This window comes from Saccoglossus kowalevskii, chromosome 6 (genome assembly GCF_978046115.1).
Source record: "Saccoglossus kowalevskii chromosome 6, keSacKowa6.1, whole genome shotgun sequence".
Taxonomy (NCBI): Eukaryota; Metazoa; Hemichordata; class Enteropneusta; family Harrimaniidae; genus Saccoglossus; species Saccoglossus kowalevskii.
This window is the reverse complement of record NC_140646.1, coordinates 20,634,289-20,660,395: the sequence shown is the minus strand read 5'-3', so window position 1 is coordinate 20,660,395 and position 26,107 is coordinate 20,634,289. Positions and strand designations below refer to the sequence as shown.

The window sequence follows — 26,107 nt, the reverse complement described above, 5'->3', positions numbered from 1 at the left end:
ATAGTCAAATTTTCAAGTGGACATCAAGTTACAATGGTATTTTGGGTGATTAGCCTGGGCTCATGTTTGCACAAACTTCGTCAGCGCCCGTGATAAGGGTCTAGACCGTATTTTGAAAACAGGTCATCTTCTATGTTTAATAACCTATTGCATTACACTATATATTATTAAGCCAACAGTATCAAGTGCATGATCTGTTGTGATTTCAAAAACAAATTAACCCAAAACTTCATATTATTTCAAGATATATAATTCCATATTTCAAATTTTTCAAAATCTTGTATTTTACGTTCACCTACAATTGTACTGGCTTAAAATTGAAGCAAACTGAAGCGAGGGAAGAAAGAGACGAAAGCTGTCAATCCCAATGTGCCATTACCGGGTATATCTGTGACATGAAAAAAAAAATGACCATTTTATTCATGTAATGAAAAATAAAATGATCATTATAATACCCATTAAAAAATAGATTGTCACCCACTCCATCATTAAATAAAAAAAAAAAAAACTATTATTCTGACCAGTGTAAAAATAGTGCTCATTATAACTACCAGTTGGAAATTACTGGTCAATATTTTGACCATTAAAAAAGTTCTGGTTGATATTCTGGCCATTAAAAAAATAGTGGCCATTACAATGGCCAGAAGTGACTTTTTAAAGGGGTCTGAGGGGTGAAAAAAACAGAGTTAAAGTGAAATGAAAAATTATTATAACCTCTTCACTAACCTAAAAGTATGAATTAATATTCAAAGGTTGTGAAAATTAAAACTTTCCGAAGAGCGACGGAATTTCCGAAAGTAATCCGGACGCTGTTATAGACCTTTTTCATTGTTTATTTATTGTAGTAGCTTAGCTCCAGGTGGCGCTATTTATTACAGATAGTTGGGTCAAGCTCGGGTATGTCGACAGTGCTTTCTTTGACCTTCATACCATTTGTCACTTAACATATAGCCGGGTCAGTTATACTCAGACCACCACTAATTTAACATCAGTGAAAGGGGGTTTCGAATCATGGCGTGTCTTCGACAAATACTACGCAGCGGTTTGCAGGTGGTTCCGTCTCGGCAGATTAAACCACGGACTGTAAAAGCGTTTGAACGCAGTTTCACAATGACCAATTCCGATTTCAAGAAATTCAATGAACCCCTGAGTGGCTTGCAAATGGCTCGAGCTGGGGGAATTGCGTCTATGTTCCGGTTACCAGTCCAACAGAATGGCGAAGGTAAGACGTGGAACTTTTATCGCATTTGGGCGACAACATAAATATTGGCCTCAGGCATAGTTGGCTGCATGCAAACGCATGCAGTGACCGTACACGTGTATATTTGGTCATAGTTATGCACTAGGAGATACGATCCAGGAATATTTTTACAGTCTGCTGACTGTTGGCTAATTTGACCAGTATGCATTGACATCGAGTGTCTCAGACGAAAATGTTCGTGCAAGTGAACTTATTAAACGGCGGTGGTCGTCGCACAGTGCGTATTCGAATTTCATGTAAACAAACACGGCGTTGTATATATCGCTATACGAGTCCGTGGATGTACTGCTATGTCGAACAGGACGCGGAGCGACGACCACCGCCCCTTAGTTTTTTTTTACATTGTTTGGGTGGCGGTATTGATTTTCCCCGACAAGACAAACATTCACATAGACCTGCACAAAAGCTACAGTGCCGAGCTAGGGGGTTGGGACCTTGATATTAGGGGAAAGACAAATCAGCAGCGAAGGTAAAAGTAACTTCAGAAAAAAAAGGAAGGTCTTTCCAAACACACATTTTTACGTTTTAAAGTGGATGCTAACTTAACATCTTAAAATTTCAATTCAGTATATATGTTATAATTTCAGTTGTATGTATTAAAACATTGCATTAAAACAATCTTGAGATGCCAAGACTTTCGTCAGCTCCATAGTGATTGACCAATCATACACCCAAGGAAAATCTAGTTCTAACTGCCAAAAGAAGTTAATTATTACAGTTAATTTGCAATTTTTTCCCCATTTGTTTTGGCTATACAGGCTTTCAGCAGGTACGGTAATGTACAGTGGTGAGTGAAATGGGTCTTATTTTGCAGTTATAATAACATAAAAGAGGATTAAATAAGAAGCATATTCATTTGCCCTGGGTTTCATTCTTGAATTTATATATGTAGTACTTTTTATTTGCAAGCAGGCAATAACATTTTGTCATTTCTCACAAGTCATACAATTTGTCTATATTAAAATAAAAAATGATCAAAAACTAAGAAGAATAATATTCAAAATGTAATACCTACATTATTGATGGGAACAAAATATGGTATTATAATCGGGTTGATAGTCTGCCAGATCGAGTAGGTCAAAAATAGACTGGGCTGCTGGTTTAGCCGACAGTGATCCTTCCACAGTAGCAGTAACAAATCTGATGGTAGGGTTTTGTAATACAAACTACGAAAATATAAAGGGGCATAAGGTTATTTGCAGGTATTATGGTAGATTGTGAGGTATTTAGATTTCCATGATTTTTAAACTATGGTTTTATTTTATGTTGTTGTTCACAAAACTGGCATAAAAACATATGGTTACAGAATTACTTTTTGCATAAAAAATGGCTAAAAACTATGAAAATAGTGATATTTAAGCCATTATTTGAGCCATTTAACATTGTTTTCTATGGGGAGAAGATCTTGTCATATTTGAAAATATTAATTAGTATGTTATAAAATGGGTAATTCTGATTGTAACAATTTAATTGGAGATTCTGGAGAATACTATTTGATTTACATTATATACTGTAAAATACTTTATTTTAGCTGGAAATGATTTTTGATAAAAAGACTTTTTGTGTATTTTGTATGGAATTTATTTTCACTGATTTTTGATGAGTTGAAAGTAAAATATAGGAAAAAAGGTATATTAGCTAGTCGCTAGATTTTATTTTCACTGAAACTTTGCTTCAGCGAAAATAGCAAAAATTAATTCCAAGTGAAAATAGTATTTTACAGTATTATGCCTTTACATGTGTGATGATTCTTATAAAAATTCTTCCAAAAACACCATTTTGGCATTTTGTAAATGATTTCCTCTAAAGACCATGATAACTAAGTTACACTTATCACAAAATATAGTGATGACATTTCAATTTTATATCAGGTTTTTTTCTAGAAAAAAACTGCAAGTGGGAGCACTGCAATTCAGTGGCGCTACCAAGTGGTTCAAGATAGGGTTCTCCCTACCAGAGTTTAAAGTTTTTGATAATTCTAAGTTAAAATGGAATATTCTATGGCTTCCTTGGGGCTAAAATTACTATCAGACAGGTCACAGTTGAAGACTGTGGCCACATGTGATCCCTGCATGGTCAATCAGAATTTTAAGGTTGCCAGAAGATCTGCTCCCAGGGGTAAGGATATATAATAAGCCAAAATCCCAGCACACTCCTTAAAACAGAACATATTTCTTGTTTTCTCTCACCAGTGTGGAGAAAATAAATGACTACGAATGGCGTATGAGATTTTGTTTGCTTCAGTGTTCCCTATTGATCTCAGCTCAACCAAATACCTCCAGATTATCAATATGAAAATCATTCACTATTGGAACATGCTAGGCTTGAAATGTATCTTTTGTTTTATGATTTTATTGGGTTATTTCAAAATACTTTATATTATTTTACATCTGTCACCGTAACACCATGAGTTACAGTGTGCCACAATTTCGCGTAATTTTACGAGGTATTTTCATCCTACCATATAAGAAAATACAAATTCCAAATATGGAATGATTACGCACGTATGCATCCTTTAATAATAAAAACAAACATGGCTGCCACCAGGGTTTGATTGGACTCCACACAAAGAAGTTTGTTGATTCTGTTCTTTCGCATCGACCTCCGCTGCGCCTCGATTGATACTCCAGCTGTACTGTCTTTGTGCATACTATGAGGTATCCTCATAATAACCTCATATTATTATATATTTAGCATCAAAAACAATACAATTTATCCTATTTGTAAAATGCTATACAGACATGTTCATGTTGAGACATGAAGCCTTTAATTTGTTTACTTCAGATGCATAACTATAAGCGCTTGTGATGGGAATAGAATCCAGTCACTGAACACCAAAATTAACTACAAACAGGGAAAAGATAATACCGGTATATAATATAAAGGTTATCACAAGTATGCCAAAAAGTATGCACTCAGGCAGTACAGGATGGCATCAACCTCTGGTATGTGTTGGTCAATACTATAACCCTACTGCATTCATGCATGTTTTATGGTATCCTTGTAATAACCTTGTATTATGAAAAATATATAAATATTAAGCAATACATTTATCTACTGGTAATCATGTTGCGAAAACTATACCAAATAGACAATGTGACATAAATGCATGTATCATATACCTTGAGCTAGCTAACTAGCCTTCAGCTGGCTTTCACCATGGAAGGTACTAATAAAAAGGAGCCACGATGCCTCTTATGTGGCTTATTTCCTTTTGTTTCAATCCAAGTTAATCCTGATAAGGACATTGTCTAGCTCATCTTTGATGTCCATGATAGTTTGCGATTGTTTACACAAGTACTGAGTTAGCAGAATATGATATAACCTCGTCGTTTTTTAACAAGACCAGGAAATATATGCGCATTATGAAACTACCGCCATCACATCGGTTTGTTTAGGTGTGAAAGTTCAGAATACGCATTTCACGACTGGAAATTCAAAAAATGAATGTTCGATTTAACAGATTTCACATGTTTTCATTATTAGCAATTGTAACAAGAACAAGATTTCATGCGTCTACAACATAATTCCTAAGAACTCCGAAAAAGTATTATCGCAGAGAAAGTGTCTAGGCATGTCCTTCTATCGATAGTATCTTTTCTGGTGGTGTTCACCGATGCCCGGTGGTTGAAAATGTCAAACAATTTTTGGGTGTCAAACCCACGCACTGACAATGGTACCATTGAATAATGCAATCGTTATTGTCACAGGCAATTATTAATTACGTCTCATCACCATTACAAATACAAAAAGATTCACGATAGTTCATCAGTTCTTCTTCAATCGATGATATATCTGTCAATTTTTCATTAAAATTTGCCAAGATCTCCAGAAACAACAATGTTCTAACTAGACGTCATTTTCAATCTTGTGCATGCGCAGTTCGTCTATTGCTACCGAACATGCTTGGAATATTACTGAATGCTCGAAATTAGCGTAATCCATTGTAAGAATTAAGGTGCCAAGAGCTAACAAGAACCAATGTTATGACGATCATAAGGTAAAGCTAAAACAATAGCGTTGTGGCTCCTTTCGTTAGTACCTTCCACTTTCACACTGGCCTTCAGCTGGCCTTCCCACTAGCCTTCACAGTAGCCAGCTGCTAACTTATGCATGAGCAGCCTTCAGTCAGCTTTCTCCTGAGCCTTCAGCGAGCCTTCTTACTAGCCTTCAGTCAGCTTTCTCATGACCCTTCAGCTAGCCTGCTCACTAGCTTTCAGTCAGCTTTCTCATGACCCTTCAGCGAGCCTTCTTACTAGCCTTCAGTCAACTTTCTCCTAAGCCTTCAGCTAGCCTGCTCACTAGCCTTCAGTCAGCTTTCTCAGAACCTTTCAGCTAGCCTACTTACTAGCCTTCAGTCAACTTTCTCCTGAGCCTTCAGCTAGCCTGCTCACTAGCCTTCAGTTAGCTTTCTCAGAACCCTTCAGCGAGCCTTCTTACTAGCCTTCAGTCAACTTTCTCCTGAGCCTTCAGCTAGCCTGCTCACTAGCCTTCAGTCAGCTTTCTCAGAACCCTTCAGCGAGCCTTCTTACTAGCCTTCAGTCAACTTTCTCCTGAGCCTTCAGCTAGCCTGCTCACTAGCCTTCAGTCAGCTTTCTCAGAACCCTTCATCTAGCCTTCTAACTAGTTTTTAGTTTATCTTCTCACTAAGCTTTTATATTACCTTAGCTTGTGGTGAATCCCTTTTATGAGAAGTTTACTCTGAAGGCTCTAATAAAGAATGCATGGGTTATTAACATATTCATACAAGGTGAAAAGTTTATAACACATTATAATCAATACATTATATCTTCTTAACCTTCTTTCAAAATCCCGCTTAATTAATATTTATTTGTTTTATTCTTATAGGATTGGATGTTTGCTTTCTTGGAATACCGCTTGATATCGGTGTGTCCAACCGTACAGGAACCAGATTTGGGCCAAGACAGATACGTACTGAGTCTTGTCTAATCCGTGCTTTCAATAACATAGGTAGGTGGAAATTAATTCTAGTTTATTAGAAACATTATTCTTTTAGGATATTTTTTTCTGATGGCATTGCAAGGCTACTGGGCTATACATTGCTTTGAGAATACCAAGAGGTCGTTGATGCATACACCTCTGGTCTAGATGTTTGCGTGTGTTTCGTGAGTGTTGGTCTATCAAATCACAGACTGGCAACTAAATTTCTTGACAGCCATTCATCTTCTGGCAGTCTTCTAGGGTTATCCGATTTTTCAGTCTTTGGCCCAATTAACATACACAACAAATGCATTCAAGAGTTCTCGGTGATACAACAGTTGTATGACATGAAGCTTGTATTTCGTGAACGTGTTAGCGTTCTCCCGAAAAAAATAATTATTGTAAACTTCTTTTTCAAAACTACAACATGAATAAATTTCTTGACTGTATTCAGGATTTGGCGGGTCAATGTTTTTTTTCTTGCTGGATACTCATTTCCTACCAGTATGCCAGTTCACATACACATGTACCAGTATGTGTCTGTTACAATACTCAACCTGACTGAAACACCCTTTCATATCATCGCCAGTTGTCTGAGAACTTTTCACACGTTTCAACTTACTAGACATTTACATTAAAGTAAATATTTAGACTAAAAATTTAGTTCAAGTACTTCACCAATCAAAATCACATTCTCAATCATATAATAAATTCAAACCGCAGTCTCACTAATAAATGTTTACTCGGTCTTTCCTATTTGAAGTGCACAAGCATATATTGATTGACACTGATAAATAATTTTAACAATTACATATTTTCATCTTATGAAAGCAGGGCTACTGTATCGCAAATATGCTATATAGTGTTTACAATATAAATATCTCAAAAGTTCTGAGGCACTTCAGTGCATGAAACCAGTCTGAAAAGAACAGTATGTTTGAGCTTTAAAAAATATATAATTAATTGGTCTTTTCAGTGAAAGAATTTTTCTAATGATAATATAATTTGCATTCAGGCGCTGCACCGTATGAAAGCTTACAAGTTGCAGATATCGGTGACGTCAATATCAATTTATATGATTTGAAGAAAGCGTGCGTGGATATCACAGAGTATTATCGTGCCAATGTACTGCCTTATAATTGTATACCACTAACATTAGGCGGAGATCATACTCTCTCTTACCCTGTCATGAAAGCTGTGGCTGTGAGTATATTTATTCAATAAACGAGAAAGATGGGTATAGTTTTCTAATTAATTATTTAGTTTGGTTTAATAATTTGTTAATCTGAGTTTTAACAAATTTGAGTGCCAAAGTAAATTTATAGTCATTATTTACAAAATAAAACTCACATAGTTTCTCCCCCTTATTTTTACCAAAATTGTTATTAACACCTGTATGCAATGAGAATTTATGTTCATTTGGGCCAAAATTAGAAAACAAAACTATACAAAAATCATAAAAACTGCAAAATGTTTTACCAAAATCTGAGTTTTGCATAAACAAAAATGAGTACCGGTATAATTGGTATGCATTATTTATGTTGCATGGAACCAATGCTTTGAACTAATTGGGAACACAAATTGTTGTTAATATCAAAAGAATTTTCTTCTAGATTTAACCTAAAGCAGCCCAAGCCCAGTTCTCTTCCTGATCAATATATTGGCTTACATGTAATTCTTCCTGCATTGGATTGTCGCACATGTGACAATGGCAAGCAAAAATGTTTTAATCATCGGCACCATGTTCCCTGTAACAAAACTGAGGGAATGAATGATATTGGAATTGTTGGTGCCAAGTTCGACTGTTTTACAACGACCTTTATAAATTTATTGAAGCGTACAAAATGCAATGTGATTTAATGGCATTGTTAGAAGTGAAGAATTCTTATTTAACATATTCCAGTTCATTTTCTAATACAATTCACAATTCAAGAGTAGGGTGTTTGTAGTCCATTCCAATATAATGGTATTATGATAATATTAAATTTATTGCAAATAAAATAATTCACATCATGGTTGACAGCAATAAAATTCTAGTAATAAAATACAATACAATTATAATACTAAATTAAAATGCCAATAATTGCTATTTTTAATTTTAATATTTTGTATAAACATTCACCAGCTTCAGTCAAATTCAGACTGCTCAATAAATGTTCATATACATTCCAAAATAATGTTGTTTTTTAGCTCCGCTGTCGACTTTGTCGAGCGGAGCTTATCATATGAGTGATTGTCCGTCGTCGTCGTCGTCCGTCGTCCGTGTCAATGTTTTACTTTTTCGACTTCTTCTTGAAAACTACAAGCCTGAATGCTTTGATACTTGGTGTATATGTACCTTGGGTAGACCTCTCTCAGATTTATTCATTTCATGATGATATCTTCAATTCTCTAATTTTGGTGAATATTTTTGTCATTTTTAGTAAAAAGTGATATTTTCAACTTCTTGTTGAAAACCGCAAGTCCAATTGCTTTGATATTACATATATAGGTACTACATGTGGACCTCTCTCAGATTTGTTCATTTTGTAATGATATCTTTAATTCTCTAATTTTGGTGAATATTTTTGTCATTTTTGGTAAAAAGTGATATTTTCGACTTCTTGTTGAAAACCGCAAGTCCAATTGCTTTGATATTACATATATAGGTACTACATGTGGACTTCTCTCAGATTTGTTTATTTTGTAATGATATCTTTAATTCTCTAATTTTGGTGAATATTTTTGTCATTTTTGGTAAAAAGTGATATTTTCGACTTCTTGTTGAAAACCGCAAGTCCAATTGCTTTGATATTACATATATAGGTACTACATGTGGACCTCTCTTAGATTTGTTCATTTTGTAATGATATCTTTAATTCTCTAATTTTGGTGAATATTTTTGTCATTTTTGGTAAAAAGTGATATTTTCGACTTCTTGTTGAAAACCGCAAGTCCAATTGCTTTGATATTACATATATAGGTACTACATGTGGACTTCTCTCAGATTTGTTTATTTTGTAATGATATCTTTAATTCTCTAATTTTGGTGAATATTTTTGTCATTTTTGGTAAAAAGTGATATTTTCGACTTCTTGTTGAAAACCGCAAGTCCAATTGCTTTGATATTACATATATAGGTACTACATGTGGACCTTTCTCAGATTTGTTTATTTTGTAATGATATCTTTAATTCTCTAATTTTGGTGAATATTTTTGTAATTTTTGGTAAAAAGTGATATTTTCGACTTCTTGTTGAAAACCGCAAGTCCAATTGCTTTGATATTACATATATAGGTACTACATGTGGACCTCTCTCAGATTTGTTTATTTTGTAATGATATCTTTAATTCTCTAATTTTGGTGAATATTTTTGTCATTTTTGGTAAAAAGTGATATTTTCGACTTCTTGTTGAAAACCGCAAGTCCAATTGCTTTGATATTACATATATAGGTACTACATGTGGACCTTTCTCAGATTTGTTTATTTTGTAATGATATCTTTAATTCTCTAATTTTGGTGAATATTTTTGTAATTTTTGGTAAAAAGTGATATTTTCGACTTCTTGTTGAAAACCGCAAGTCCAATTGCTTTGATATTACATATATAGGTACTACATGTGGACCTCTCTCAGATTTGTTTATTTTGTAATGATATCTTTAATTCTCTAATTTTGGTGAATATTTTTGTCATTTTTGGTAAAAAGTGATATTTTCGACTTCTTGTTGAAAACCGCAAGTCCAATTGCTTTGATATTACATATATAGGTACTACATGTGGACCTCTCTCAGATTTGTTTATTTTGTAATGATATCTTTAATTCTCTAATTTTGGTGAATATTTTTGTAATTTTTGGTGAAAAGTGATATTTTCGACTTCTTGTTGAAAACCGCAAGTCCAATTGCTTTGATATATTATACATATAGGTACTACATGTGGACCTCTCTCAGATTTGTTCATTTTCTAATGATATCTTCTGTTCTTTAATTGCCATGTGCATTGCTAACAGCGGAGCTATCTCAGCCGACAGGCTGCTTGTTTTAATTTTAACACCTTCTTCCTTAGGAAAAACATGGTCCTTTGGGTCTTGTACACATTGATGCTCATGCTGATACCACTGACCTAATGCTTGGAGAACCAATTGCTCATGGTACTCCTTTCAAAAGGTGCTTTGATGATAATATATTGGACTGTAAGCGAGTGGTACAGATTGGATTGCGTGGTAGTCAGTATGAAGGTGACCCAAACAAGTGGCAGAAAGATCAGGTTAATTAAATTAATTCTTCAAATTAGTGCAAGCTGTATGGTTATTACTTTCTCGCCCAAATTTTCTGCACTTTTTTCTTATATTCTTCAATATTTCTGGAAATGAATCCAAATTTTGCAGCCAACAGACAAAAATCTGTTTTTACTCCAAAAATGTGGCTATTTTTGTCTCAATCTTTTGAAGGAAAGTAAATAAATAAACAGTATTATTTTGTGAATTGGTGATGAAAAGAGGGAACTTCCAAAGAGATTACTAGAAATTATTGTTACAATTAGATTCCACAAAACATATTCTTAAACATCTATACCAATAACATGTTACTATCCATATAAAAATATACATAATTTTTTCAAGCTGAATGGTCGAATATCACATGTTTTGTGATTCAGATTGGGTTCGAAAATAATAATATCAGTATTTTAATTGTATGTTCATTTATTGCAGGGTTTTCGTGTGGTTTTAGCTGAAGATTGTTGGCATAAGTCCCTGGTGCCATTAATGGCAGAAGTACGTCAGCAAATGGGAAGTGGTCCTGTGTATATTAGTTTTGACATTGACGCCATAGATCCAGGATTTGCCCCGGGAACTGGTTAGTTAATTTATGTACAGTTATAGTAACATTAAGGTTGTTTTGTGAATTTCATATTTGTGGGTGCAGAATAATACTTAGACAAATTTATGTATGCTTCCAACAATCACTTAAGGTAGAGATGCAGTTTATTTGTGAATTTCAATCAAAAATAGTTTTTTTCGTTTTTTATATAGATTTTTATCTAAAGAACATTCTGTGAAAATTTGACCAATGAATTCTTATTGGAACACCGTTAAAATTGCTGTTTATTTTCTGGTTAAAAATAAAAAAACACTCACACGTGGCAATGTTTATGTCCAATTGCCTAATTTGCATGAGTAACCAAATAAACAGGACCTTTGATTGATAATATGCAAATCGAGATTGTACGGGTTCATTCAATTCACGCGCATGTGCAATTCATCTCAAATCAGTTCTCGCTCGCTAGCAAACCAAACATTATATTTCCTCAGCGTTTTTTCCTAATTTTTATCATTACATTATGCGTGGTGTGAAAAGAAAGAGAGGTAGAAAAAAGATTCAGATGATTTCTATGTCGGAAGAGGCAAAAGCTACACTGAAGGCATCAACCCACCGAATGAAAAACAAAATCGATGTGAGCGTCCAAACATGACTTTCCCTGAAGGCACGAATCCGAGTTTCTGATTGACTGAGAGATTTTATTTTTAAATAATTGTTCTCAAAAAATAAACTGAGCATGTGAAGAATAATTTAACATTGTTTACAGTGATAACTGCTCATTGTCGAAACGAAGCTTACCCATTCACGCTAGTCACAATAAACATCATACTCTTGAATAGGCGTCAATGACTACGGTAAAACTTAGAAAATGACGCCAAAATACACCTTAAAAGTCCCATTTTATTTTGTTTCTAAATCCCATCCCGAATTTACAGCAGAATCTGGTCCCTCAAATGAGGGGCACGTGAGCTTTGATTCTAACCGGATATATTGCACTTGGGTCGGGGAGATACAAACTTTTGTGTATCTTTTGTCCAATGGGTACCTGTACTTCGATCTATCGCAAGTTTTGCTAGGTGGTGCGAGATAGCTTTGTTTGCAACCGGATGAACTCCGTTTAATTCAATGAAGCAAACAACTGACAATGCTAAAATAAATTGCAGAGGTACGCTAAAATTAATTGAAAACAACCAAATAATTTCAATGAAAAATAAATCACAGAGAGAGGTAACTTGATACATTACGGTAACAACTCTTTTGACGCGCTGACCGCTTCTCCGCGTCTGATGTTTTGTTTTCCTTGTCATAATACTAGTTTGCTGCAGTTTATGCAGCTCTCTTGGTCGTGGTATACGTTGCGGGGCGACCAGAGAGCTGCAGTTCCCTTCCCTAAAGAAATGCACAGATTTTTAAATATGCCAGTTATGTATCATTAAAATTGTGATTGTAATAAAATTACCTCGACTTGCAGAAAAAAAATAGACAAATATGTTCTCACAAATAGATCTGTTACTGATTACAGCAAGCTTTAAGCAAATTTGCCCGTGTAAATGAGACTATTTCACGTTAAAACTGTGCCGAAGTGAAACCTCCGATTGAACGCCGCCATTTTGAAGCCGACCTCTATCACGTGACTTGGCTCTTTTAGTGACGAGTATAATCACGTGACTACAGCAGACGGCCATCGGCGCCTGTCTGGGACAGCGCTTCATGTGACGAAACATCGGCAGACGGCTTTTTATAATTTTAATTTCATTTCACCATTAAGTGACTCATCTTTTTTTGAAAAAATCAAATAAAGTACATGGATTATTAAAAATATTTTTTTCAAGCAGTTTTATTTATATATTGTGAAAAATCTAAAAATAATCTTGTAACTTGCCAAAGAGTGTTACAAGTGACAGGAGCAGACAGCAGACAGCATGGAATTCACAAAGGACAAAATTGTTGAGTCTTTTGACCAGAATCTGAAAGATATTTTTAAATTTGACCTAAAAGCTCAACAAGTAGAAGGTACTACTTGTATTTTAAATAATATACACACATTGGCCATATTACCAACAGGGTATGGCAAAAGTATGATGTATATTTTACCACCAATGCTCCTCAATATGCGGAAAGAGACAACAAGCCAACGGGGTAATGGGTTTCAGCTTTAGAACATTCACTAATGCATTGTCAACAGTTTCCGAGGTTTTAAGTCTAGATGCAATGGATTGCCTGCGATACCCTTTAACTTTCTTCTGGAACTCATCTCCACAATGAATGCAAGCACCTGCCATTCTCAATTTTCAGTTAAAATGTCAACTGCGCATGCTTCGTCATTGTCATGTGATCAGGTCACATGACAGAGGTCATCTTGAAATCCGTCGTTCAATCGATTAAATTACGCTCGGTCTAATTATACACAGAAATATATACTTTTCAAGAAGAAATAGTCCTTCATTTTCGGTCAGTAGATACCTAAGATGTTTGTGTTTGCAAGGATAACTTTTATTCGTTTTAAATTTCATTGAAATCGTTCGATAACATCAAAAATAGCGTGCGCCCCGGGATCCCGGGGCGGCGAACTGTGCGGTTCTCAATGGACGCGATCTGCAGCTCTATGGCCGCAACGTAATATCAAAATAGCTTAAGCGGCCAATAAGAGCTGCTAAACTGCAGCAAAATACTAGTACTTACTGATTGATGATTTTGTTTTGATTTTTGAGTTTTTTAGCCTGCAACTATGCCACGACCTTTGCTTTTTCCGTGAAAAATGGGGAAGTTTACGTCAATTTGACGGACATTCCATTTTTTTTAAACTAACGAAGCACACTGTTTAGCACTCCTATTTTTTTCATTTGCCGATTCCTATTCAGAAAAATTCGACCGCTCGAAAATGCACCTTAATTTTGCACTCTTAAAACATGTCAGATTTCCAACACAAATTATTTAAAACCGGTCAAAATTTTAAAACTTTTACGTTAGGAGCTGGAGCTCTCTTCTTGCAGGCGACCGTCGCCGGTAGTACAACAGCATGTTTTGTACCACAGTCACTTGGGGGCTGAAAATCAATAAATACTAAATTTCAATAAAAATCATCCGCTATACGTATAGCGGATGATTTTTTTTTTGAAAATTAGTATTTATTGATTTTCAGCCCCCAAGTGACTGTGTTTTGTACGTACATCCGTGCGCTGATTGTCTGCTACTGTCTTAGAAAATCCCTGAAAGGCGTTGCCAAAATCGGAAAAAATATAAAAATGCCTCCTTAAAAAACGAACAGAATTCAAATATTTCTTTTAACAAATATGTTGCAGTGGGAAAAATGGGATTGGAAACGATGAACAAAACTTCTGTGCCTTGCGTTTCGATTCTAGGATTACGCGATTATTCATTATTGTGCGTTCGCTTCCTGGAGTTGGTTCTCAATACTACATAAAAATCATCAAGGATAAATAATTTAATATCCCACTTTGTACTCTTCACTGTAAACCATAGGCTCTGAAATACTCGTAGATTTTTTATTGAAAATACATCGAAGAGAAGCCATGATGTATTGATCGTGATAAAAGGTCACCTTCCTAGGACCGCCCCCTGTTTAATATTTCATGAGATGACGTCATATTTACTGGGCATTGTCACGTGCTTTACCGACCCCATCAAAACACTGGTATGAATGACGTGTTTCTGATTTATATATTCAAGAGCAGTTGTTCTGGTCCAACGATTTTACGTAAAATGTCTATGTCTATACGTTAACTTTCAATTTCAATAGTCTAGAAAGTACTGTAAAATGACTAATTTTCACTGGGTTTAAATTTCACTGATTTACCATTTCAGGCATATTCAGTGGGTTTTAAATTCACGGTTTCGTCATTTAGATAATGTGTTCTATGCTAACTTTTACATATTCACTGTGTTTTAATTTAGCGCATTTTTCCAGTCAGCGAAATAAGCTAAATTAAAACCCAGTGAATAATTACCCCCTTTACAGTATGACAAAGTATGACAAAGCAGTAATTCCCGGTTTAACGCGCAAATATGCAAATTAACCTTTTTCTCGTCTTCTATTTTTGGTGAATTCTTGGGTTTTAAATTAAAATAGCTGATAGACGCTTTGGCCATTTGCCTCGAAATTTTCACACATTATTGACAAGGTGTTCCCCCTTCAAAATGCATCCGGACAGTTTATTACGGCGAATGTAACAAAAATAACAAGTCCGCAATTAACATAGATATCTAAATTATGCAAAAATAGAAAAGAGTGAACTTTGAGGTCATGCTGTGCGACTTTGAAAGCCGTTAGAGAGATGAGTGGACGCAATTGAATTAGTAGTATACCAAGGTATCCAGTGATGTAATTTTACCCACAAACGGACTTGAAGTTTTTAAGCTAATTTTTTTTAAACCACTTTTGTCCAAAAAAGCATATTTTTGACCCAAAATCAAAAACGCATTCTGGATATTTAAAATAAAGACAAGTTTTACAAAGTTTGTATAATAAGCTGTCAGAAAATATATAACATGTTGGATATATAATACCATCTTCATTGTCTAATTACTCAATTAAAAAGCAAGCCAAATAAACTGCATCTCTACCTTAAGGAGTATAATTGTGATTGTATAGATTTCGTTAGCATGTACATTTCTGTTGATTTGGTGTTAATTAACATGTCATCTGCTGATACTGATTTTTTCCCCATTTCTTAGCATGTACATGTCTGTTGATTTGGTGTTAATTAACATGTCACCTGCTGATACTGATTTTTTCCCCATTTCTTAGCATGTACATGTCTGTTGATTTGGTTTTAATTAACATGTCATCTGCTGATACTGATTTTTCCCCATTTCTTAGCATGTACATGTCTGTTGATTTGGTGTTAATTAACATGTCATCTGCTGATACTGATTTTTCCCCATTTCCTAGCATGTACATGTCTGTTGATTTGGTGTTAATTAACATGTCATCTGCTGATACTGATTTTTCTCCATTTCTTAGCATGTACATGTCTGTTGATTTGGTGTTAATTAACATGTCATCTGCTGATACTGATTTTTTCTCATGCACCTGCAGATACTGATTGTTCCCCATTTCTTAGCATGTACATGTCTGTTGATTTGGTGTTAATTAACATGACACCTGCTGATACTGATTTTTTCCCATTTCTTAACATGTACATGTCTGTTTATTTGGTGTTAATTAACATGTCACCTGCTGATACTGATTTTTTCCCCATTTCTTAACATGTACATGTCTGTTGATTTGGTGTTAATTAACATGTCATCTGCTGATACTGATTTTCCCCCCATTTCTTAACATGTACATGTCTGTTGATTTGGTGTTAATTAACATGTCATCTGCTGATACTGATTTCCCCCCATTTCTTAGCATGTACATGTCTGTTGATTTTGTGTTAATTAACATGTCACCTGCTGATACTGATTTTTCCCCATTTCTTAGCATGTACATGTCTGTTGATTTGGTTTTAATTAACATGTCATTTGCTGATACTGATTTTTTCTCATTTCTTAGCATGTACATGTCTGTTGATTTGGTGTTAATTAACATGTCACCTGCTGATACTGATTTTTCCCCATTTCCTAGCATGTACATGTCTGTTGATTTGGTGTTAATTAACATGTCATCTGCTGATACTGATTTTTCTCCATTTCTTAGCATGTACATGTCTGTTGATTTGGTGTTAATTAACATGTCATCTGCTGATACTGATTTTTTCCCATGCACCTGCAGATACTGATTGTTCCTCATTTCTTAGCATGTACATGTCTGTTGATTTGGTGTTAATTAACATGTCATGTGCTGATACTGATTTTTTTCCCATTTCTTACGGCCATTATTGGAGGCTGGCTTCCTTTTTTATGTTTTGGAATTACACTTAAAGGGTGGTGGTTGACGTACTGTGCATGTGCAACATTGATTTTCCAGCATTCCAATGCACTCTTCTTATTAAATCACAAGTACATTTAAGTTTTGACCTGAACGCGACTTGCATTAATTACCTGCGGAGACCCCTTCGATATCTTCCAATCACCATAGAAATTATCAAATTAAAACTTGGTAACGTCTCAGTTTGTACTCGTTGGTCTGCAAAACATTCAAAGTCGCCATCTTTGTTCATATGAGACCTATATTCCACGCATGTGCGAAGCGGCGACTACCACCCTTCAGAATGATGTTGGTATAATATATAATAGCAATAAACCACCTTCTAAATTGGGTATACCACTTAATATTGCACAATTCACTTCATATGTGCACAAGCAACAGGCAAGTGCTCAGAAAATCTGATCTGCGATTCTGAGATTTAATAGCACCCTAAGATGACATAATTAATGTTCTTGGGGCAAATGTAGATACATTTTTTGTATGAAACAAAAATTATTTTCATTGCTAGATGTCTAATAATAGCCATTGTTTATTTTCTTTAAATAATAGGTACACCAGAGATCGGTGGATTGACAACAATACAGGCTCTCGAAGCTATCAGGGGTTGTAGAGGCATGAATATTGTAGGAGGAGATTTAGTTGAAGTAAGATTTATTCATTTATTAATTCAAGGTAGAACACTAGTCACAAACTCTCTTGTGTGTGAAACAAACAGGTCCTTGTGGTTACCCTGTGTGTGCATGATATTGTACATGTATGTGTGTGTGTTATCAAGAACTAATCACCACATTTCAATAATACTTTGTACATAAATGATCTGGAATAGAACTGATTATTGACTCCCATGTGCGAAGCACAAAATGGGAGTCTTTGCAGTTAGTGTGTCTGTATGTGTGTGTGTGCGTGTGTGTGTATGTGTGTATGTGTGTCCGACTGTTCCACTGCTATCTCAAGAACCATACATCGGTTTTTGATGAAACTTGGTGCATAGATGCTCTGGGCCAATGCGCAGATTTGATTAGGTTTTGGTAAAAATCCATGCTCGTTAATTACCTAATTTGCATGATAATTAGCTCATTTTTAGCTGTTCTATGACTGTTCCACTGATATCTAAAGAACCACTCATTGGATTTTGATGAAACTTGGTACATAGATTCTCTGAACATATGCACAGATTTGATTAGTTTTTGGTAAAAATCCGTGCATATTAATTACCTAATTTGCATGATAATTAGCTATTTTTTAGTGGTTCCATGACTGTTCCACTGATATCTAAACAACCACTCATTGGATTTTGATGAAACTTGGTACATAGATGCTCTGAACTAATGCTAGGTTTTGATTAGGTTTTGGTAAAAATCCATGCTCGTAAATTACTTAACTTGCATGATAATTAGCTAATTTTTAGCTGTTCTATGACTGTTCCACTGATATCTAAAGAACCACTCATTGGATTTTGATGAAACTTGGTACATAGATGCTCTGAACATATGCGCAGATATGATTAGTTTTTGGTAAAAATCCGTGCATATTAATTACCTAATTTGCATGATAATTAGCTATTTTTTAGTGGTTCCATGATATCTAAACAACCACTCATCGGATTTTGATGAAACTTGGTACATAGATGCTCTGAACTAATGCTAGGTTTTGATTAGTATTTGGTAATAATCCGTGGATACTAATTACCTAATTTGCATAATGATTAGTCAATTTTCGGTTTTTCCACTGATATCGCAAGTACTAATCATCACATTTCAATGAAACTTAGTACATAGATGTCATATGACACTGCACAGACCTGATAGTTTTTATGATAATATCAGTACAAATAATTACCTAATTTGCATAATTAATTAATTTTCAGCTTTTGATATAAGTAGTGAGCATTACATTTCAATGAAACTTGGTACTTACATACTCAAGGACTATGCAGAGATTGATTGTTTCGGATAAATATTTGTGCATATTAATCACCTAATTTGCATAATTAGTTAATTTTCAGCTTTTCCATGGGTATCTCAAGTACTAATCATCGCATTTCAATGAAACTTGGTACATAGATCTTTTAGGACTATGCAGAGACCTGATTAGTTTCAGGGTAAATAATTGTGCATATTAATTACCTAATTAGTCCCCGTTCGGACGAAGTCCGAAAACGGGGACTTATAATTCGGTCTCCGTGTGTCCGTGCGTCCGTGTGTTCGTCCGAAGTCATATCTCAGAATCCCTTGGACCGATTCCGTTCATTCTTTGCATGTGCCTAGTACTTTATATGGGACAAATGCACATGCAGTGGTTTAGCGATTCGATTCAAAATGGCTGACTGGCAGCCATCTTGTTTTTTGAAAATGTTGTATTTTGGACATGCTTTGTCAGTTTTCATTCAAACTTGGTACATAGATTATACATGTTAGGATACATGTCCATGATGATTTATTTCACAATTGGATCAAAGATGGCTGACTGGCAGCCATCTTGTTTTTTGAAAATGTTGTATTTTGGACATGCTTTGTCAGTTGTCATTCAAACTTGGTACATGGATTATACATGTTAGGATACATGTCCATGACGATTTATTTCGCAATTGGATCAAAGATGGTCGACTAGCAGGCATCTTGTTTTTGTTTTTTTTATGCGGTATCTTGGACGTGCTCTGTCAGTTTTCATTCAAATTTGGCACATACATGTACATGTACTTTATACATGTTAGGATGCATGTCCATGACAATTTGTTTCAAAATCTGGTCAAGGATGGCCGATTGACAGCCATCTGACTTTTTGGCCTTACTACAATATTTCCACAATTTATGTACCATTTTCATTCGTATTTGGCACATACATCATACATATCAGTATGGCTGTTCTTATTTTGGCCATATTACTATGACACGAAACATGTGTTTTGATGTAAATAAACAATCTGTTGTATACGCCACTTGGAACTCAAGTTTCAAGGACATGCTCGCGACAACCCCTCCGCTTTAATATGACGAGCACAAAGAGAACTTAACGGGGACTGTGTCATTTTCAATGACTTGTTTGCATAATTAATTTTCAGCTTTTCTACTGATATCTAAAGTACTAATCATCACATTTCAATGAATCTAGAATTATGCAGAGACCCAATTAGTTTTTTGTAAATATTTGTGCATATTAATCACCTAATTTGCATAATTAACCAATTTAACCAACAACTTTCACACTGATATATCAGGTACTAATGATCACATATCAATGAATGTTTATACATGGATGCTGTAGGACAATAGACAGACCTGGATAATTGTGGGTTAAAATCTGTACATATTAATTACCCAATTTGCATAATTAACCAATTTTAAGCTTTCACACTGATATCTAAAGTACTAATTTCCATTTTAATGAAACTTAGTACAAAGATGCTCTAGGACAATGTACAAACCTAATTAGTTTGGGGTAAAACTCTGTTCATATTATTTCCCTAATTAGCATAATAATTCATATCTAATCACATTTCAATTAAACTTGGTACATAGAGTTTTTGTTACATTGCGCAGACCTCATTAGTTTTACAATCAAATCTGTTCATGTTAATTTTCTGATTTGCATAATTAGTTTTCAGCTAAGTAATTTCAAATTATATTTAATGTGTCTCCAATACTCTCAGCACATGGGAGTTCTTTCTAAGCTTTCTTTGATTTTTGGTTTGAAACCAGTATCGGATTCTGCCATAATTTCGCTCATTCGAAAAATCGCCCTGGGCGGTTTCACGGCTGGTGGGCCCTTATTTGGTGGGTTTGAATTTTCAAAAAATTATCATCAAATATTTTTAGGGGGTTATATTTTCATTGAAAAATCAATGTATGCCGATTTTCAACACCGGCAGTTGGGCCACCCAAAACGAAAGAAACTATAATTGCAGAAGCTAAAATTGTATACATTTTTTTCTAGCTGGATCAAAAAGTAGACCGCACATCTTTCACATTAGTGCCTTGTGCGCCAAATACAATTATTTTGTTTCATTTTATTAGTAACGAAAGTATATTCTAAAAGAAGTTACAAATAACAACGAACACAACTGCATTGATTACCTAGTTGAAAATGATCATGGTAGCGCAATTGGGTCATGCTGAGTTTTACAATTGTTGATTATGTAATGATTATAATAACATATAAAAAAAAAAAGATTTATTGAATTGTTAAGAAATGCAAATAAATTTCAACTTATTTCATCGTAAGCGAATGATTCCGATCGCATTTTGGTGTTCTTTGACCTGACAGGTCAAATTGATAATTAACCAATGAAAACGATGGATGATGCCAACGTGTTCAAATTACCATAGCTCATTTAAATATGTTAATGTTATTGAACGCAGAACCGAAGAGATTTGCCGATGTTGTTGTACAATTTTTTGGCTTGGATTTTGATGGGAAAGCGGCATGATTTGTTTTTAAAAGATAAACTGAACATTTGAAGAATAATTTAACATTGTTTACAGCGATAACAGCTCATTGACGAAATGAAGCTAACCCATTCACTCTAGTCACAATAAACATCAATACTCTTGAATAGGTGTCAATGACTACGGTGAAACTTTTAGGCATCAGAAAAGATTAAAATAACACCTTAAAAAACTGCCGAAAAATCGCCCTGGGCGGTTTCTTGGTCCCATTTTATTTTTTTAAAAACCCAAACTGCCGTTTAACGGCCCTGGGCAAATTATTAAACAGAAATTTAAACAGATTACAGTCCTTCCACACACTATACATACATCTGGATAAAGTGATTATGACTTGTGATGTTGTGCTTTGTTTGTGAAAATATGGCTGCAGGATACAATACATCACTTGTGAGATAAATTTAGTGTGAGGGATTCTGTTGTATTATTTGACAGTTTTGATAAAAAAAATGATAGCTTATAATTGTAAATTTATTGTAACTTTGGATAATGTCTTAGATGCAGGATGTAAATAGATATAGCATTATACCTAAAATAATAATATTCATGTGTTTTTTGAGTGACCCTTTATTTGCCTTCAGGAAGAAAACACAGGTGAAAAATTATACACTTACATGATAATACCATTTTTGCATATTTAGCTATTTTTAAAGTGTAGACACCCAGTACATTCACTAACACTGCAATTACCAAACATCATTTTCTATATATATATATTTTCATCGGTTTTGCACTATTTTTTCAGCTAAGCTGTCGACTTAGTCGAGCGAAGCTTATCATGTGAGTGAGAGGCCGTCGACGTCTGTCATTGTTTTCAACTTTTTACTTTTTCAACTTCTTCTTGAAAACTTATTGCTTTGACACTTGGTGTATATGTACCTTGGGCAGACCTCTCTTAACTTTGCTCTTGTTTCATGATGATATCTTTAATTCTCTAATTTTGATGAGTATTTTTGTTATTTTTGGTAAAAAATTATATTTTTTGAGTTCTTGTTGAAAACTGCTAGTCCAATTGCTTTGATATTATATGTATATACGGTAGGTACTACATTTGTACTTCACTCGGATTTGTTCATTTCATGATATCTTCAATTCTCTAATTTTGATGAATTTTTTTGTCATTTAGGTGCAAAGTGATATTTTCGACTTCTTATTAAAAACTACAAGTTAGATTGGTTTGATATATATAGGTACTACATGTGTACCTCTTTCAGATTTGTTCAATTTTGATGAATTTTTTTTGGTAAATATCATATTTTCGACTTCTTATTAAAAACCGCAAGTCCAATTGCTTTGATATTACGTATATAGGTACTACAGGTAGACCTGTCTCGGATTTGTTCTTTTTATAATGATATCTTCAGTTCTCTAATTTTGGTGAATATTTTTGTCATTTTTGGTAAAAAGTGATATTTTCAACTTCTTGTTAAAAACCGCAAGTCCAATTGCTTTGATATTACATATATAGGTACCACTTGTATAATATTTGTCATTTTTGATGAGAAATGATATTTTTGAATACTTGTTGAAAACAGCAAGTCCCATTGCATTGATACTATGCATATTGTTCATTTTCTAATGATATCTTCTGTTCTTTAATTGAAATGTGCATTGCTAACAGCGGAGCTATCTCAGCCGAGAAGCTGCTTGTTAATTCATGTTATTAATTAAAATATCTAGAAAATTATATAGAATATATGTATACATATCCCATTGTGAGTGCTGGAGATGAGAAAAATCATGTTTTTCAATGCCCTCTACAAATTTTTTTTTATTTTATTAAATTACAAATAATTTCTGGTTGTCTTCATATTTTTTACTACAGTGTGTGAAGCAGACAATGGGAGTCTATGCAGTTAGTGTGTTGGTTTATGTAGCTAATTTTTAGCTGTTCCATGACTTTTCCACTCATATCTAAAGAGCCACTCATTGAATTTTGATGAAACTTGGATAGATGTTCTGAACTAATGATTTGTTTTGCATAAAAGTCTATGCATGCTAATTACCTAATTTGCATAATGATTAGTAAATTTTACTAATTGTCATATTTCAATGAAACTTGGTACAAAGATGGCATAGAACAATGCATGGACCTGATAATTTTTAGGTTATTATCCGTGCAGACTAATTTGTATAATTAATATTCAGCTTTTGATGTTTCAAGTACTAAACTAACATTTCAATGAAACTTTGTACATAGATACACAGTGACTATGCATATTAATCACCTTGTTTGCATAATTAGTTAATTTTCAGCTTTCCGACTCATATTCCAAGTACAAATTATCACATTTGAATGAAACTTGGCATATAGATTCTCTAGCAGTATGCAAAGACTTGATAAGTTTTTGGTAAATATTTGTACTTATTAACTAACCAATTTTAAGCTTTCACACTAATATCTCAAATAATAATCATCACATTTAAATGAAACTTAGTACATAGATGATCTAGAAACAGACCTGAATAGTTTGGGGTTAAAATCTGAGCATATTAATTTCCTAATTTGCATAATTCTCAGCTTTCACACTGATATCTCATGTACTAATTATTCCATTTCAATGAAACTTGGTGCATATATGCTCTAGGACAATGTACAGACCTGATTACTTTTGGGTTAATTCTTTAATTAGCACAATAATTACTTTTTTTTGGTTCTATAATCACATTTGAATGAAACTTGGTACCTAGATGGTCTGTGACATTTTGCATACCTTATTAGTTTTACACTCAAATCTGTGCATATTAATTTGTCAGTTTTCAGCTTTTCCATCGATATCTTAAGTAAAATTAATTTTTAATGCATCTCCAATATCTTCTATGCTTTTTTAATCATTAAATGATGTATTTTTTGCCCCATTAGCTTTTGTGCAAAATTATTGTGATTTGTAATTTTTTGTTGGAAACTTATTAATTGAACAAACTTAAATAAATATAATTATAGTTAGTATGAGATATTTTTTGTGGTAACATATGTAGAACCATATAAATAGACACAATTATGCAAATGTGTGAACAAATATGCAAAAATCATTAAAATAGAATATATTTGTAATCATAATTTTGTTCTTATACCTGCATTTCATAATAATATTGTTTATTAAACATCTGTCACCGTAACACCATAAGTTACAGTGTGTTCTAATTTTGCGGTATTGCACATAGCATATTAGGAAACATAAATTTCAAATATGGAGCAATTATGCACGTAAGCATCCTCTAATAATAAAAAACAAACATGGCTGCCCCCAGAGTTTGACCGGACCCCACACAAAGAAGTTTGCAAAATCTGTTCTAAACGTTTTGGATTTTGGCATTCCCATGACATATTCCTGGGAGCAAAAGATGTATAATAATAAGGTTATTACGAGGATTCTTTAAAGTATGCACTCAGACAGTATACAGTCGCTTTGACCTATGTTGTGCGTTGGACGATACTCCAGCTGTACTGTCTTCATGCATACTTTGCAGTATCCTCCTTATATCCTCATAATATATCAAGATATCTCACACTGATATCACATTTTAGCACAAACATCAGTTCAACTATAAGTTAGAGTATATAGCAATGACAATATTCTGTGTCTAAATGTGCCTAGGCCATTGTTAATGTGCCTATGCCATTGTTAATCATTCAGTATTCATCAGCAGTATGTAGATGTTTTTTGTTCATCGTTAATCTGCTTCCTGGGAAAAGACTCAAAAATATTCTCAAAATGTTAGCATCTATACTACTGTGAAAAAAAATACATCTAAAATAATGTCAATTTAGTAATATACCAATATACAACAGCAAGAACAATAGATTTTTTCATGCCTTGTTACCAAGCTAAATTGTAAAATATTGAGATAACAGTATATCAAAGCCATAACAATGGCCTTAAAAGAAACAAAATATGTAATTTTCACTATACATACTGTACATCTATTTTTACTGTGTATGCTGACCCTTTATTTTAATTTTTTCTGTATTCTTGTATATCATCAAATGTCATATGTGTAAAAATAACTTAAAATCACATTTTTAATTTCAAGCAGAATCATACTACCAGTATTTATTTTTTGATTTTTGCAGCAAAGTGGTTAGTAAACAAGCACTAATTTCCTGGTCATGAACAATGCTGCGCTAGAAATGAGAATTTTCTTTACACATAAATAGTACTAAATATAAATTACTTCTTTTTTTGATAGTGGTGCAATTCACTGAATTTATGATATTTTTTGCAAAAATCCATTGTTCACTAATAAAATGCTGTTGATGTCAAAATCTGCCCGAACCTAAGTTACACTTGTATAATGTGGATGACTTAATTAGCCAGTATATATTGATTATTTAATTCTAGTACTCCATGAATATTCAAATCACCTGTATGGGTACACAGTTCTACTTCGTTCTTAGAATTTGGATAATTCTCAATTTTGCATGCAGTAAGAACACAAAGTGTCACTCACAAAACATTTAGTTATACTTGGGTAGGTGTAGTCAAATTTATTTTATTGTGTGTATAAAGACCTATGCACATGTTACTGGTTGGATTAATAATGTTCAAATTTTCTTCCTCAGGTGTCTCCTCCGTATGATACAACTGGTACCACAGCGTTACTTGGTGCCAATTTATTATTTGAGATGTTATGCGCGTTACCTGGCGTGAAATACTACTAGGACCTCAACGTGCCGTATTATCACTAGCCACGCCTGCATTCAAGATTGGATAAATATTCAGTGTCATCCAATGAACATCTGCAAATTAATGAATATATTTAACAATA

The 26,107-nt window shown here is 34.0% G+C and overlaps 1 protein-coding gene across 1 annotated transcript; it reads left to right on the top strand.

Moving 5' to 3' along the window:
- The first annotated feature begins 884 nt into the window (after window positions 1-884).
- On the top strand, window positions 885-26,107 carry LOC100372203 (agmatinase, mitochondrial-like). Its single transcript, XM_085500793.1, has 7 exons — window positions 885-1,222; window positions 6,110-6,232; window positions 7,218-7,405; window positions 10,248-10,448; window positions 10,894-11,038; window positions 17,445-17,539; window positions 25,902-26,107. The coding sequence occupies exons 1-7, from the start codon at window positions 1,012-1,014 to the stop codon at window positions 25,998-26,000; spliced, it is 1,062 nt and encodes a 353-aa protein (XP_085356919.1). The 5' UTR covers window positions 885-1,011; the 3' UTR covers window positions 26,001-26,107.

What these genes read in the sequence shown, in the direction of transcription:
- LOC100372203 (XM_085500793.1), top strand. Translation starts at nt 1,012, where the DNA reads ATGGCGTGTCTTCGACAAATACTACGCAGCGGTTTGCAGGTGGTTCCG. An exon ending in CTGTCATGAAAGCTGTGGCT is followed by an intron (nt 7,406 to 10,247) that starts GTGAGTATATTT and finishes CTTCTTCCTTAG; the next exon opens with GAAAAACATGGTCCTTTGGG. An exon ending in ACAAGTGGCAGAAAGATCAG is followed by an intron (nt 10,449 to 10,893) that starts GTTAATTAAATT and finishes CATTTATTGCAG; the next exon opens with GGTTTTCGTGTGGTTTTAGC.